This window comes from Ascidiella aspersa, chromosome 9, assembly GCF_963924565.1.
Source record: "Ascidiella aspersa chromosome 9, kaAscAspe10.2, whole genome shotgun sequence".
NCBI classification, from domain to species: domain Eukaryota; kingdom Metazoa; phylum Chordata; class Ascidiacea; order Phlebobranchia; family Ascidiidae; genus Ascidiella; species Ascidiella aspersa.
The window spans coordinates 1637427-1652801 of record NC_139455.1 but is presented as its reverse complement, the minus strand read 5'-3'; the positions used below and the strand labels follow the sequence as shown (position 1 = coordinate 1652801).

The window sequence follows — 15375 nt, the reverse complement described above, 5'->3', positions numbered from 1 at the left end:
TGACCTGTTTACGCTTTATGACGTCATCAACATGGAACGTCAACCTTTATACCCTATCCGATTTTTTTTTTGATTTTTTTTTAAGTTTTAATTTTTGGGTCGATTTTTTTTCGTTAACCATGCGCCTTACTTTTCTTGGTATTTAATTTATTAGGTTTATTAGGGGGATTCCGATACTTTGTATCTTGTTCCGATTTCGATACACGATATTTTGGGCCAAAGAACGACCGAACGATATTTTATTCTTAGTTTTAATAAAATTTCTCTGTTGATTTTACAATATAGATCAAGCGATAAACGAGGGAAATATTTTTTTTTCGCTGTGCTCTACAATTGTTAAATAACGCCCTTATTTCGAACTTTCATCCCTATTTTGTTATATCTATTGAAGACATTGCTTATAATAAACAATCATATTTGACTTTGTTCTTTATTTTAATGTTAAGTTAATAAAACCTTTGGGTGAAAGTCGTTTCATTTTATTATAACACAAACGTGATGTTATTAAAGTATATGGATAAGCACGGATTCATGAAAAATAGCAACAAAACTGTTGGAGACTAAAAAAAACACCTTGAAAAAATAAGAAAACAGCAAAAAATCTTACGGTGCAGCATCGGCCAGTCGATACACTGCAAAAACAACACGTATCTAAATGTACGACTGTACCTTAATTTTACTTGCATTTGTTTTGATATTTGGACTGGGTTTGCTGTCAAATGTTTTGAAACAGTGTTTTTTGGCAAATAGAGAGGTGCGGGTAAGCCCAACAAAACATAACGTTACGCATTTTTTGATACTTGACAGTCGCTGTGCTGGCCAAAAAACACGTACCTCTTGGTTGGAGACTAAAATATATTGTTTTTTTGTATAGCTTGCTTGATTGTGAGTTCTAAGGAATATGGTGGGACTTAATAAAGAGCTTACAACAAAAGGCGAAAGTGCCTGAAAAACCATTTTGAAATTGGGCACTTCAGCTTGTGAGGCTAAGTGGTACTCATCTGCCGTCCTATGAAAACAAATCAGCTTTGGACAAAAAAAAAACGGGTCATGAATATTTCATCCCAGTAGAAGGACAAAAAAGCCGAATAATCCGTCGCGGCAGAGGGCATCTTAAATATATATTGCTAACTACTAATTTTACTGTTAGCTTGTTTAGTTTATTCATCCCAGAAGGATAAAAGGGAATAGAATGACGAGAGAAAAAGGCCTTTGCCCGGGTAACTACATTAATCCAGGGATGTCGGATACTTGACATTTTAAAGCGATACCGATGTAGGGCATCTAACATGTGTATCGCCGAGTACAAATTGTACCGTTAGCTTGTTTTGTGTTTTTCTATTACAGAAGGACGCTCCTTAATGAAATATCACTGAAATGAAATTGTTATTTAATTTTATGGCATTTTATCAAGTATTTGTTTTTCCATGGCCTATTTGAAAATTGTGAAAATGTGTAAGACTCAATTTAACAAACCCCAGTCAATTTTAAATCTGGGTAAAAACTGTGACCTATTTCCCACAACGGACGCGTTTTATTTTCTAGCTAAAGTATACGAAATGAAATTTTATTTTGAATACAAGGCTAAAAGTTGTGCCTTGAAGCCTAAAATTAAAAATAAAATAGAGGTGACAGCGACCAGAGAAAGCTATTCTGGCCTGGGCGAGGGACAGAGCTCGAAGATAGAAAGTACAAATGATATAAGCATAATACACGGGAAAAAGGATCGTTAGAATTTAACAGGAATATGACCACTGCCGTTTTAAACAGGGTTACCATATCGTGCTTATTTGCGTTGTCTTAGAAAATACTAATGTGCTTATTTACATAGTTGCCATTTTTTTCTTACAGTGAACATCTAGAATTACAATACATTTAATCTAGAAACATCTAGATTTTTATAGAGAAATCCAAAAATAAATTTAAAATTTAAAAAGGATTTTGAAAATATTCAACATCTTTGGACAAAAAAAGGCCTAATGCTGTATAAAGTTGCATAAAACATCTTGCTTGAAGCTTTATATCTAAGATTTTCCGCTTTATAAAGCATTTTACTGAACATGACCAGTTACTGAAATTCTGATTTTATACTTCATTATTTTTTACTAAATTTACAAAAATTTTAATATTTTGAAAATTACTGAAATATTTATCATTGGGTGCGAATCTGTCACTAATTTAAATTATACAATATTTTTTTATAATAATACCAAAAAAACATCTAACATCTAGATTGTATAATCCTAATCTAGAATCAAATCAAAACATCTAAATTTAGATTAAAATAATCTGGAATGGCAACTATGCATATTTATAAGATTTGTGCTTATTTTGTGCCGTTATGAAATAAGTTTGATGAACCCGGGCCGATGGCTTGACGTCTTATTTTATATTAAAAATTTTGCCAATTCATCCTAATAAACGCATTTTTTTCACACTTCGAGTGCATTTGGTGCATTTGGCGTGATTATTTTTTGTCTTAGAAGATGGTAACCCTGATAATAAATTGCAAAGCCAAAAAGGTCGAGTAGATCGACATCATCTTGATTAAGACGTTTCGATACGAGCTTGTATTATCTTCAATTGATGTGTTAAATGACAGTTATTGACATTACCTGAAGATGATACAAGTTCGTATCGAAACGTCTTAATCAAGATGACGTCGATCTACTCGACCTTTTTGGCTTTGTGATTTATTATTAAGCTACATTACACATCCGTGCTTGTGTACCCAAACAAATGGTAACCCGGGTTATCCAAATACCCACAGAGTCCCTACAGCGGCGTTATAGGGTGATTAAAGCCCCAGAGCGTAGCAGCGACCCCGGTTAAGGTAATTTAAGATTCCGCGAGGTTTGCAGAGCTTTGGTATCAAGTCAAGCGTTGCTGAGTGACGCCGGTTTGTGTGATATGGTGAACAGACTGTTTACAGAATTACTGAGAAAGTGTACAGTTTCTTAGCGGTTAGAAAATGTTGTGGCACCCTTTAGATGCAAGCTGTTAACCTGTGAGTATAGCTACCACCGAAGGTTTGAATTTGACAATTAAATCGAGGCATCGCTTTTATCTTCAATTAAACTTTTACACCGATGATGACGTGAAGTATTGCCAAAACTCTGAGCATAATGGTTTAAAGTTGTAGTTAGACGTATAATGAACATCGAAGCCCATACAGAAGTAGATACAATTCTTAAGATAATGGTTTGAGGTTTTAGTTAGACGTTAAATGAATATCAAAGCCTATACAGAAGAAGGCAGAAGTATTTGATATTTCGCGGTCCTGTCACAAGAGACATCATAAAACGCGCTAAGTTATCGAATGTTTAAGCATAACTTATGACTAAAAAGGATGACATATAAAATGTTTAAAACATAAATTAATATTTAAAAACATTTTCTAAAGCCTAATGTTTAAAAACTTAAAGACTAATTCTCATTGCGGACCTTTCTGAAACTGCCCCAGTTTGAGAACAGCTCTGTTTTTTTGAAACGCTGTTTTGCACACTTATTAAATGGGTTATGCAAACTAAAATAAGTTTCTAGTGTTGTGCAGTGAACTTAATAATTTTGACCGTTTCGCGGTTAGATTGTTTGTTTTTTTAAATGCTCTTTTGACACCAAACGGGCATCATAGCATAAAAAAGTAGGTTTTGAAAAATAAACCAAGTTCTCCACTTTGTGTAGTGAATTTTAATTAATGTTTTATATTTTAGCCGTTAATGGTATTTTAAAAAAGTGTTGTAACATCAAACAGGCATTATAGCAAAATAAAGAAAAGGTTTTGTACACTCCCGGGCTGCTAGTTCTTCCGCGTGCTTTATATAGGGTGTGTTCTGATACAATTCGGGGGTTTAAGATGACAAAGGCATTTTTCTCTTCATCCGTTTTTACAACGCTGTCACCAGCCGTTGAAAATAAGGTTCAGGTTACAGTGTTACAGCTGCTAAACGGATGAGCTAACACATTGATAGGCACTTTTGACAGGGGTTTGGATGGAGCGGTTAGTAGCAGTCCTGCAAATTAAGGGTGTGGCACCAATATGGGTGAAGAAATTTTTCAATTATTTTTAGGCGAGCAGATTGTGTCTTTCAAAAGCAAGCATTACTAGCAGTTCTGTAAATTAAATGGTGTGGCACCAATATGGGTGACCAATTTTTAACATTTTCTTCACGAGAAGAGTTTATATCATTAAAAGCAAGAATTACTAGCAGTGATTTAATTTAAATGTCGCGCACATATGGGTAGAGATTTATTTTTTTGTATTTTCGTCCAAGAACAGTTTATGGAATTGAAAAGCAATTACTAGCATTGCTTTAAATTAAGGATGTAAATATGCTGTTGATAACAGTTATAGTATACTTAAAAGAAGCTCTTGCGACACTTATGTATTTCAACCTTTAAATGACTTTTAAAGAATAAGGAATTGCCGTAAGTGCTTATTTCATAAAATAAAGTTTAGGTGCACATATGGGTAGGCTACAGATTTTTGAATTTTTCGCCACGCAAACAGACGATGTATTTAAATAAAGAAATACTAGCAGTGCTGTAAATTAAAGATGGCGCGCACATGTGGGTATATTTTTTTATTATTTTGTTGTTAATCGAACAGTTGATGGCATTTACATCGGTGAAATAAAGTGAAAGTTTTTTGCCAGAATTACTAGCATTAAACAATATATTAAGTGGTAGTGCCGCCAAAATAGGTACTGGCTTTGCTTCAAATTCGCGTTACACTAACAATTTTATTTTAAATCGGTGAAAGACAGGCGGAGAAAAGTTACATCACATCTATATTTAACGCGATGGATAGCGTGTGTTAAACTTGCAATATCCCTCAAACAAAAACCTAATCAGCCACAGACTTGAACAGCAACATCAAACTAAGAACATTAAGTTTCGTGTTAATAATTAACTTATGTTTTAGAGTTTTCAGCAAAGAGTTACAAAGCAGTGTAATAAGAATATCGAAGCCCATACAGAAGCATAGATATTATTTTGAACGTTTCGAATAACTCTTTATTCATTTTTAACATGGGGTTAAAAAGGCACTGAATAACCAAATGAATATAGCGTTATTCGAAACGTTCAAAATTTTACCTACTTTTGTATGAGCTTTGATTTAATTATTTCTTCTTACTACAACTTTAAACCACAATTCTCCAGTGTAATTAAGTTTTAATCTCATATGGTGAACGTGCAAGTAACCCAAGTACAGTAATTCCTTTGCTTTATCAAAGACACGAATCATTCATAAAGTAGGAAATGACATAATTTCCTAAGATATTTTGTGAAAGTCATCAGGGTTTGCTTTGTTTGTCTTGAAGGTTTTGAAGTACAGTACAAGAACTAGTTGTAAAGCATAGCGGCTGGATATTGTATAGTTAGATGTGGAATAAACACCAAACAGAAGTAGGTACCATGTTAAAACGTTTCAAATAAATCTTAAAGTAATTGGTAGAGGTTGTAGTTAGACGTTGAATAAATATCAAAGCTCGTACAGAAGTTAGAAGCATATTGTGATCGTTTTGAATATATTTTAAGATAATGGCTGAAGTTTGTAGTTAGACGTAGAAAGAATATCAAGTAAATAGCATTTTGTTACGTTTTGAATGAATGTTTTATTCATTTACACCTCAAAATACGCTAACATATACGTCTGTATGACCTTTGATATTTATTGTCGGACCCAATAAGTTTTAGAATACAACTTTAGCCAAGCCTATTTTTTACAATTTTCATAACCTTCTAATTCTAAGAATTTTTTGCATGGCCAACAACAATTTGTGAATTAAATGTAGTTGGTTTTATAACAGATGCTTGTTTTATAGAGTAATCAGGTGGGGCTATATAAAGACAAATTGTATTGATTCTCGACAAGCTTTCCCACAAGCGTGCTTTATCGATCAAAGCGGGAATTGATTTCTACTTTAACCTAATGAAGCACGGTTGTGCAAAAGCTTGTCGAGAATCAATACAATTTGTCTTTATGCAGTGCCTTATACCCTATTCAGAATCAGACAAATAGGCTAGGACGATTTGAAAAGACTGCTTAATAGAGTTAACAGCAGGCCTTCGCAACTAGACAACGACACAAATAAGCTCAAGGGACCTTCTAAGAAAACATCAGCTTGTTCTACAAAAAATGCGGCTTAAATTGAAGGAAGGAACAATTCTGCTTCTCTCGTGCATCTGTATTGTACTCTACCTGAAAATTATCAAAAACTCGGCGTTTCAAGGTAATTTATGAGCTTGTTGACTAAAACATTTATATACATAAGTGTTGAACTGCGATCTAGCCCTTCAGAAGTCTTACTGACCAACTATAAAGGGCGCTCATATCTAAATACACGGGAAGCATACAGAGAGGGGCTAACCGAAATTCGCCATTTTATTTAGGATTTTTGTGACACCAAGGAGCTTAGATCAGTGGTTTTTAATATTTTTTTTATATTCCTCTCTTACTAGCCCAAACACTGTCAATTCTTCGCCGTAAAAAAACAAGAAGTATTCTACCTTTTTCGTTTATTACTTCGATGTACCCTTCTGGTATAAAATCAAACCTGGAAAAATACATACAATGAAACATATGTACACACATATGAGTGTTAAAATCTGAGATCTAGCCCTAGGGACATCTGAGACCATATGTGTGTGCATATGTTCATTGAACAAATGATATGGTACTGTGGATCCCCTTCAATATGAAGTTGCTTGTACTAACAGAGTGAGCAAGCATTGGCGTATGGTTGTTTCTCGACTCGTTCCCTTCTGAACCTGCATAGCTCAGTTGGTAGAGCGACGGCCCCGGCTTGACTGGAGGTCGTGAGTTCGAACCTCACTGCAGGCTAGTTGTTTTTCTAGTCTGCCCTGCTTGCATAAATGATCGACAGATTCGGTGAATCTGTAACGGCTTTCAGTGCACTACAGGAAAAGAGTCGCAAAACATTAAAAAATATGTAAAACTCCAAAAAGACACATCTGCGCCAAAAGGAAAGCCTTTTAAACTAAAAAAATCTCCGATTTGGTCAACTAACTTCAGTACGTCTATCTGAAGGCCTTAATTGATGACCTAATTATCTAAAGTAAAAGCTAAATAGGGCATTAAAAAAGATGCTTTTTTACGTTTTTTTTCGTGTTTTTTGAAGCGCATTTCACACTGATTGTCAGGTATGACTAATTAATTCCAAAGTCTAGAATCTAGATGCTTACATAATTTTTTGCAATTTTGTTTGTTCAACTTAAAAGCTTAAACACGATTGATATGTTAAAACATTGTGTTTTACACTGTAAACAGGTGTCCAGTTATATAAATTAGGGCAAGGCAACAAACAAAGAAAATAAATATTGACAAAAAATTACAATAAATCAACCAATAGAAAACAAACATACATATTTCATCGTTTCATTGCAACCAAAATAGGGAAATTTAACTTTTACTTAACTTTGGCATATCTTTAGATTTTTACCTTTCGTTGAGCCTTTGAATTAAAATTTGGATTTTCCGTTAAAATATAAATAGAAACTATTTAATAGGATCTCGACTCGTTCCCTTCTGAGCCTGCATAGCTGACATTTTGTTTGCCTTTAGTACTGTATTGTAATGCAGCCTCTTTACTTTTCTTCGTTAAAACCATTGTATTTACCCACACAGACCTGACGGAGGGGAAATTGCGATTTGGAACAACTGATTCATACCGGGTGAAAATGTGGCAACACGTCGTCGAAAAGATTTCAAACCAGGTACACGAGATATTATAGCTTTACTGTTACACACCCAAGTTTTCTGACACCAACTTGAAATGACTTAAGTCCCGGCCAAGTCTTTTTTGTAATAACTTAGTCCGAGTCAGGTCGTTTTAAATAAATAACAAGTCCAAAGTCAAGTCATCAGTTGCTAAAGTCTCAGTCAAGTCATAATTGAGATAAAATTAACCTGTAAGTAAACTCTTTTTCATAGAAATAGAATCATCAAACTATCAAAAAAACGAAACTCGTCCGAATAGGAGCAATTAACCTCCCAAAACAATACATTTCATATAGCAAGCAAATTTTTTTAGGAAGTTTCAAGTCTCTTTTAATTCTTTTAGATTCTTCGAAAGACTTAGACCGGGCAAAGTCATTTTTACCAAAAAATTAAGTCAAATCAAGTCTTAGTCATTTAAAAGCAGTGACTCTGGTCCACTTAAGTCAAGCTATTAACTCATGTCGTTACAATTTGTCAAATTCTAAGTAGATGAATCCGGTCCGCAAAAATTGTTTTAAAATTTTACCGGTCCGTAAGCTAAAAAGGAGAAACACTGTTCTACATTAAAAATAAGCACCAATACCCCAAACTATACGCCGCTGTATCGATAAACGTTTGATACTTGTATATAGAAACCGATCCAAAACCAAATGTAATAACGTTTTTCAACCATGGTGTGCAATCTAACATAGCGTTGTCTATTTAAAATGTTTTTTTTTGGGTAAATTATCAGATTACAAACTAAAGGTAACTAAGCTATAAAACAAACTTTGGCAAGTTACCTATTTAATATACTCACTATAGCATTCGCATATTGAACCCAGGCGCCATGCGTGGTACGATCCAAACCTACCTAATTAGTTTCAAAGTAACAACACATTTGCGTCAAATGATTGCTTCACTCATATTTCAACTAATTGTATGTTTTTGTGAATATCTTCTCAATAGAAGCATGATTTCAGTGAAAAATATATCAGTTGAAAATGATTTATTTTTATATGATATCGCTGTGCGTTGTTTAGTAGCAACCTGGAAAAACTAGGTTGGCACGTCATAATGACGTCATTCGGTGTTTGATTGAGTGGCTACAATTCTGTTTAAACTATAGGTATTCGAATAATACACGGAGTAATGGATTTAATTCAAAAAATCAAATGACTAAATCGACTGTGATAGAAATAGTATTAAAATTAAATTATTCGCCGGAAAAAGTTTATGATTTTGATGTTTTTGTTCGTGAAAAAAATTTATGCAAACATTCCAAGAGCCTTGGAATACGAAAAACTCTTTTCAGTCTTGTATTTAGAAATCTTTTAAAAAATATAATAAAAAAATTATGTTTTATAAAGGCTGGTGAAAAATCGTTTTCCATAAGTGGGTTTTAAAAGTCTCTGGAGTCTTTCGTTTAAATAATTAATGACATTGGGACGCGAGACGACCATTAAAAAATTATCTGTAACTTGAACGTACTTTGTGGTAAATTGTATTTCCAATTGTAGGTTTTGATATTCATTCTACGTCCAACTACAATTTCCAGCCCTTATCTTAAGATTTATTCAAAACGTTCACAAAATGCTACGTACTTCTGTATGGGCTTTGATATTCATTCTACGACTTACTACAACTTCCAGCCATTATGCTGCAAATGTTCATGTTACGCTCTTTTTGAATTCCTTTTAACCTGTGGTTCTCAAACTTTTTTACCTGCTGAACCCCATTTAATTATTTTCAATAAGAAGGACCTCATAATTTTTTAGAAAATATACCAAAATTCCCGATTAAAAATTACTCTAATTTCCAAATCAATAAGACGGAGGTGCTTCATGTCAATAAACGTTTTAAAAAATAATTTTAAAGATGTTTCGCAGACCCCTTAAAACTTGCTCACGTTCCAGTTAGAAACTTACTGTGTTAAACTCATAGTTAGAAACTTACTGTGTCAAACTTATATTTTTAATTTTTTTATATCTTGCAACTTTTTTGTTTGTGAATCACAAAATCAAAAATATTACAAAATAATTACGCCATATAGTTTAGTCCTTTAAATCATGATATTTGCACTTAACAGTTGAAAGCTTTTAAATGAAAAAAATGATAAGAATTAGTTAGATCCAGATTTGCGTTATCTCAGTATTTCCTTTTGGTTGTATGAATAGTTTGGCTGAACGATGGTTAAATGTGTGACGTCACAACATACGTGTGACGTCATGTGGTATTACGCCCGAAGCTAAGGGTAAACAAAGATGTTAGGAAGAACATGTAGTTTCCAGGGGCAATGTGGCCTTAGCTAGAAAGCAGGGTCTCCTTTCCGTTAGTGGGCGCAAAATAGAAATTTCGTTCAACCGGTGGGTGTCGCACGAGATCGGGTGTAGCTAGCTCGCCAATTGGGTTAAACGCCTTTGTTAGGTTTAACTTGTCGAACACATTTTGCTTGGTTTGTTATTAATGTGGCACCTATACTGCCTAAATGACAAACTTTAACTCTAACTAACACGGTGCACAGAATATCCTACATATATAGGTCAGGGGCCACCAACGTGCGACCCGAGAGCCAATTAATCCTGCCTGCGGCCTTTTTCTTTAAGAACATTGTCGAATGCAATTCAAAACAAAATTTTAATGAAATTTTAAACAGAACAACAATTTATAAGGGCTTACTACAGTTTTCATTTCATAGTTATTTATATTTCCCTTGTATAAAGATAATAATTAGGTTAATTAAGTTCAACAAAAAAATTATATGCGGCCCGCGATCGTACATTCTCACAGTTATCCGGCCCTCAATGGTCAGGCCTAATACGTCTTTACGAAAAATTTTGGTTACCCGTGATATTACTGAGCTAACGACGGCGTCACGTCACAATTACCATATTCAGTTTGTCGCATTTTTCATTTATCCATATGTATTGCGACAGTGTTTCTTACTCAAGGGCCACCCGAAATTGTGTCGCAATGGGTTCGTAAAACTAGCCTGTGATGAGGTTCGAACTAACGACCTCAGACGTACCAGGACCGTCGCTCAAACAACTAAGCTACACACGTTCAGAGGGGAGCAAGTCGAAAAACAACCATAGCTCCGTTGCCTGCCGCATCCTGTTTGAAAAACTAGCCTGTGTTGAGATTCGAATTCACGATCTCGGTCATACCAGGGCCGTCGCTCTACCGAATGGGTTATTAAATCGGAACACAACCATAGCACCGTTGCCTGCTACTGAAAAACCACAGAACTGTTGAATCCCGTTCGTAAAACGGACATGGGTGATTCGAACTCACGACCTCCAGCCATACCGGGACCGTCACTCTACCGACTGAGCTACACAGGCTCAGAGGAAAGCAAGTCGAGAAACAAACATAGCACCGTTGCCTGCTGCAATCTATTTGTGTAACTAGAAAGTCGGTTAAACCAGGACCGTCGAACTGAGCCACACAGGCCTGGAGGTAGCTGGTCGAGAACTCCATCGAAAAAGCCATCGAGCAAATTTGACAAACAAGAAATTTAGTACAAATCGAACTCACACTTTTATGCAACTTAATGTTTGTTACAGACGAAGCAGAAACGACTTCCCGACCTAATAGGAATCGGGGTCGAAAAATGTGGAACCCACGCCCTGCACCAGTTCCTATCGGTGCACCCTCTAATCCGATACAACATCACCAAGATTGAGGCGCATTTTTTCGACGGAAAGCGGAAGAATTTGTCAAGTTACCGGTGAGTAGGGTTAAAGCCTTTATGATTTATCTTGGTACCCTAAATATACCAAAGTGAAGATATATATCTTTACACTTGGAGGCCCTAAGCTTAGTTGAAACCTGGGCCAGTTAAAAACAGATTTGAAGAGAGATTAATGTGACGTAAGCGCGATGCAATGAACAGAGTGGAATTACTAAAGAGAAGACGCAGCTCGAAATTTTACCGTGTAATATATCCACGAAAGTAAATAAGATATCAATCACAAAGAGTTACACATTACTCAAATTAATATTAACTTAGCCAGCAGTCAGATTTTCATTAAAACGATATCATTAAAATATTAATATTTATATTTTAATATTTGCTCAAAAACGGTCAAAAAAGTAAACCAGGGTTAAAAATTAAAAAAAAAACGTAACTATAGAGAACTAACAAAGATTTCAAGTTAAAATTTTTACACATTACCTAAAGCATACTAAATTAGCCAGCAATCAGACTTTTATCAAAAAATATTACTAAATATTATTATTCATATTTTTGAATATTAACAATAAGTCAGTCATATTCAGCCTTAAAAATTAAGACTGTCAAAAGTGACCCACATAGGGTGATACTTTAGCTTAGAGTCTACTCTTCAAAACGAGCCATGGTTCGACCGCCGGTTATTCAGGGATAAGGTATTAATATTCGCTCAAAAATTCATTAGCGTAAAAGAATGAAAATTGGGCGGAAAAGCAAAGACCCCTTAACTAAAGAAATAACAAAGATTTCCAGCTAAAATATTCACACATTACTTGAAGCAATCTAAATTAGCCAGCAATTAGACTTTTATAAAAAAATATTACTAAAATAATAGTGACATATTTATGAATAAATCGGTCATATTCGGCCCTAAAATTAAAATGTGCTCGAAGTGATTTACACAGTGTGATATCTACGAGTCTAATCTTCAACATGATCGTTAGTTATTCAGGGAGGAGGAGATTAATATTCTCATAAACTTAAAAATATAAGACTTTCATCAAAAAATATCATTAAATTAAAAATATTAATTTTTATGAATCCTAATAATATTCGGTCAATCAGATATTTGTTCCTTGCAGCGAAAAGATGCCGTTTGCGGAGCGGGATGCTGTTGTCATGGAGAAAACTCCTGCCTACTTTAGTTTTCCTCCTTATGAGGTTCCTAAGCTGATGCGAGAAAAAGTCCCGGGAGCCAAACTTCTCCTGGTCCTTTGCGATCCGGTCAAAAGGGCATTCTCAGATTTTGTGCACGAGGTAAGGATTTTATGTGGCAAGCATCAAGGCTGGTTCAAGGCTGGATCATTAGACGCGTCTAGCGTTAACGTCAAACGTTTTTAAAAAACGCTTTCGGTTGCGGAAAAGTTGAAATATTTCAACTTTGACGCTTTCGGTTAGAAGTGAGGAAATTCGCCGTTAACGCTGGCGACGCGTTATGTGTGAACTGGACGACCTTAGCCGTTAGACGCCAGACGTTAACGCGTCTAAAGTGAACCAGCCTTCAGGCAGGCGCGGAGTTTTTTGGAGGGGGAGGGGGCAAATAATTTTTTTCAGAAATGACGTCGTTTACGCCAAAATGTAATATGGAAATTTACGTAAGATCGTGACGTAAGAAGTTTACGTCAAAATGTGACGTTACAAAGTTACTTTTAAGACGTCATAAATAGTAACGAACACTACACAGTTCGGTTATTTGATTTAAGTTTTAGATTGGACAGGCGTTACTTTCAATGTAAAGGCTACAACAATGTCATGGATTCGCGCAAACGCCTTTATACCGTTTAATGTCCCCCCAAACATTGATTGTTGATGTTGCGATCGGATGTAAGATCCCTCAGGGCAATTTTTCAAAATCGAGCACGAGGTAAGGGTTTTGAGTTGGAATGCAAGATAGCCGCTTATGGTAGAAGGATAGGTTGAAAACAACCAGAGTCCAACTCCGGCCGAAAAGGCAACATTTTTTGCAAACTTTACAATGAAAAAATTCCCTGAAAACCATTTACATTGCTTCGACTATAATACAACGTAGAACAGCCTTAAATGAACGCATTTGCAAAATAAGGACGAAAAATCCCTAAAGTTTGCCATTTTTAACAAAAAATAAATAAAAACTTCACAGAGTTGCTTTGAATTGGCCACCTCAATCCGCTCACTTACATATTGAACTTTTTTTCAGGGAATTTTGCGTCAGGTGATCGACACAAAATCAGGAATAGAGCGTTTCAAGGAATTCGACGAATATTTGGACGAATACATTCCGCTGGTCGAGGGCGAAATAACAAAGTGGTCAAACCCGAGCGGCAAAAACAATGAAGAAATGCACGCATCGAGAGAAATCATCAATTTGCACAGGAGAAACTACTTAAGCACCATCCTCACAACAGGCATGTAGTTTTCATCGGCAGAAACTATTTTACCCTTTAATCTATCGTGTAAGTGTAGTAAAGAAATTCTGTGGCAACAGGCTCGTATTTTTTCTTTATTTAATACTTTTTCCATTTTTTTTACTTTTGTTTACGGTGTTGGTGTAAACAACAGGTCTGTATTTAATTTCATTTATTTGTTTTTTTGTTGTTTTCTTTTTGTTTATGGTGCGAGTGTAAGTGAGGCAAAATATTAAAATTTCTTTAAATACAGGTCTGTTTGTTTTATTTTGACTTTTTTTTTTGATCGGCAGACGGTTAACTACTTTACCTTTTCGTTTATTGTGTTAGTGTTATTGTAGTAAAATATTAAAATTTACTGACAACAGGCCTGTGTTTTCCCTTTTTTGTTTACAGTTTTAGTTTAAAAAAACAATAAAACTCCATTGACATCAACAGGCCTGTACTCTCTACACCTCCGCCGCTGGCTACAGCACTACAACCACACGAACCTGATGATCATTGACGGGGAAGAGATGTTCGTAGACCCGGGCGCAGTCATCGAGAGAACTCAAAAATTCAGCGGGATTCCGAGCCTCGTAAGCCGGCGGGATTTCGAGCGCGACCCGAAGACAGGCTACTTCTGCTACAAGGACTGGCAGAACGGCGGTAGCCTGGAATGCTTGCCGCCGAGCAAGACGCGGACTCGAGGCGGCAAGCGGCAAATGAGCAGTGACGCTGCGTCAAGACTAAAAGAGTTTTACAGGAAGCCGAATCAAGATTTGTTTAGGCTCCTGGGTAGATCGTTTAACTGGTCGTAAATGAAGTGGGAATTTCAAAGCCCATACAGAAGTAGGTATCATTTTGAACGTTTCGAATAAATCTCATGTTGAAAATGAATAAAGAGTTATTCGAAAAGTTCAAAAATAAAAAGTTTGATCGAAAAATTCAAAAAAAAAGTTCAAAATGCTACCTTATACTTCTGTATGGGCTTTGATATTTTACTGCGTCTTACTACAAACTCCAACCATTATGCTCCAAAGTCGGAATTATTTCACGACAAATAGTTTGCCGTGTTTTGCAGTGGGAGCCCATGGGATCGGCGTTACCATACGTTTTAAGGTTGTGCAACCGCATTCGTTTCTAGACGTGCTTAGAATTATTTGTTTGAATTAGTCCACGATTGGCTTGTCGACACAACACCCTTTTATTTATTAAAAAGTTTTAATTTTTTTATGAAAACAATTCCTGTTTAGTTGGGTATCTTCACTATGCACGGAACTGTAATGAAACTTGATAATGAATGAAAAGCCATAAAGGTCGAGTAGATAAAAAATGCTCCAACTACAGAAACTTAGACTTGTAGCAAATGCGTCCCACCTTCTATAAGTGATGCTTAAATTAATTCTCAGTCACGCTAACCCAGTGCTTCTCAACCTTTTTTTCGCGGCGAACCAAGTATTAAGCGTAAGTATGACGACTAAGCTTTGGCGACCCAGTTGTTTTTTCTTGTAAGCGAACAAAAAATAGGCATTAGCATAGCCATAGAGAATTTC

General features: G+C 35.5%; 1 protein-coding gene across 1 annotated transcript; it reads left to right on the top strand.

Moving 5' to 3' along the window:
- The first annotated feature begins 6142 nt into the window (after positions 1-6142).
- On the top strand, positions 6143-14640 carry LOC146131815 (heparan sulfate glucosamine 3-O-sulfotransferase 1-like). The gene is made up of 6 exons (XM_083397068.1): positions 6143-6236; positions 7652-7740; positions 11290-11453; positions 12539-12752; positions 13633-13840; positions 14279-14640. The coding sequence occupies exons 1-6, from the start codon at positions 6143-6145 to the stop codon at positions 14638-14640; spliced, it is 1131 nt and encodes a 376-aa protein (XP_083253194.1).
- The last annotated feature ends 735 nt before the right edge of the window (positions 14641-15375 follow it).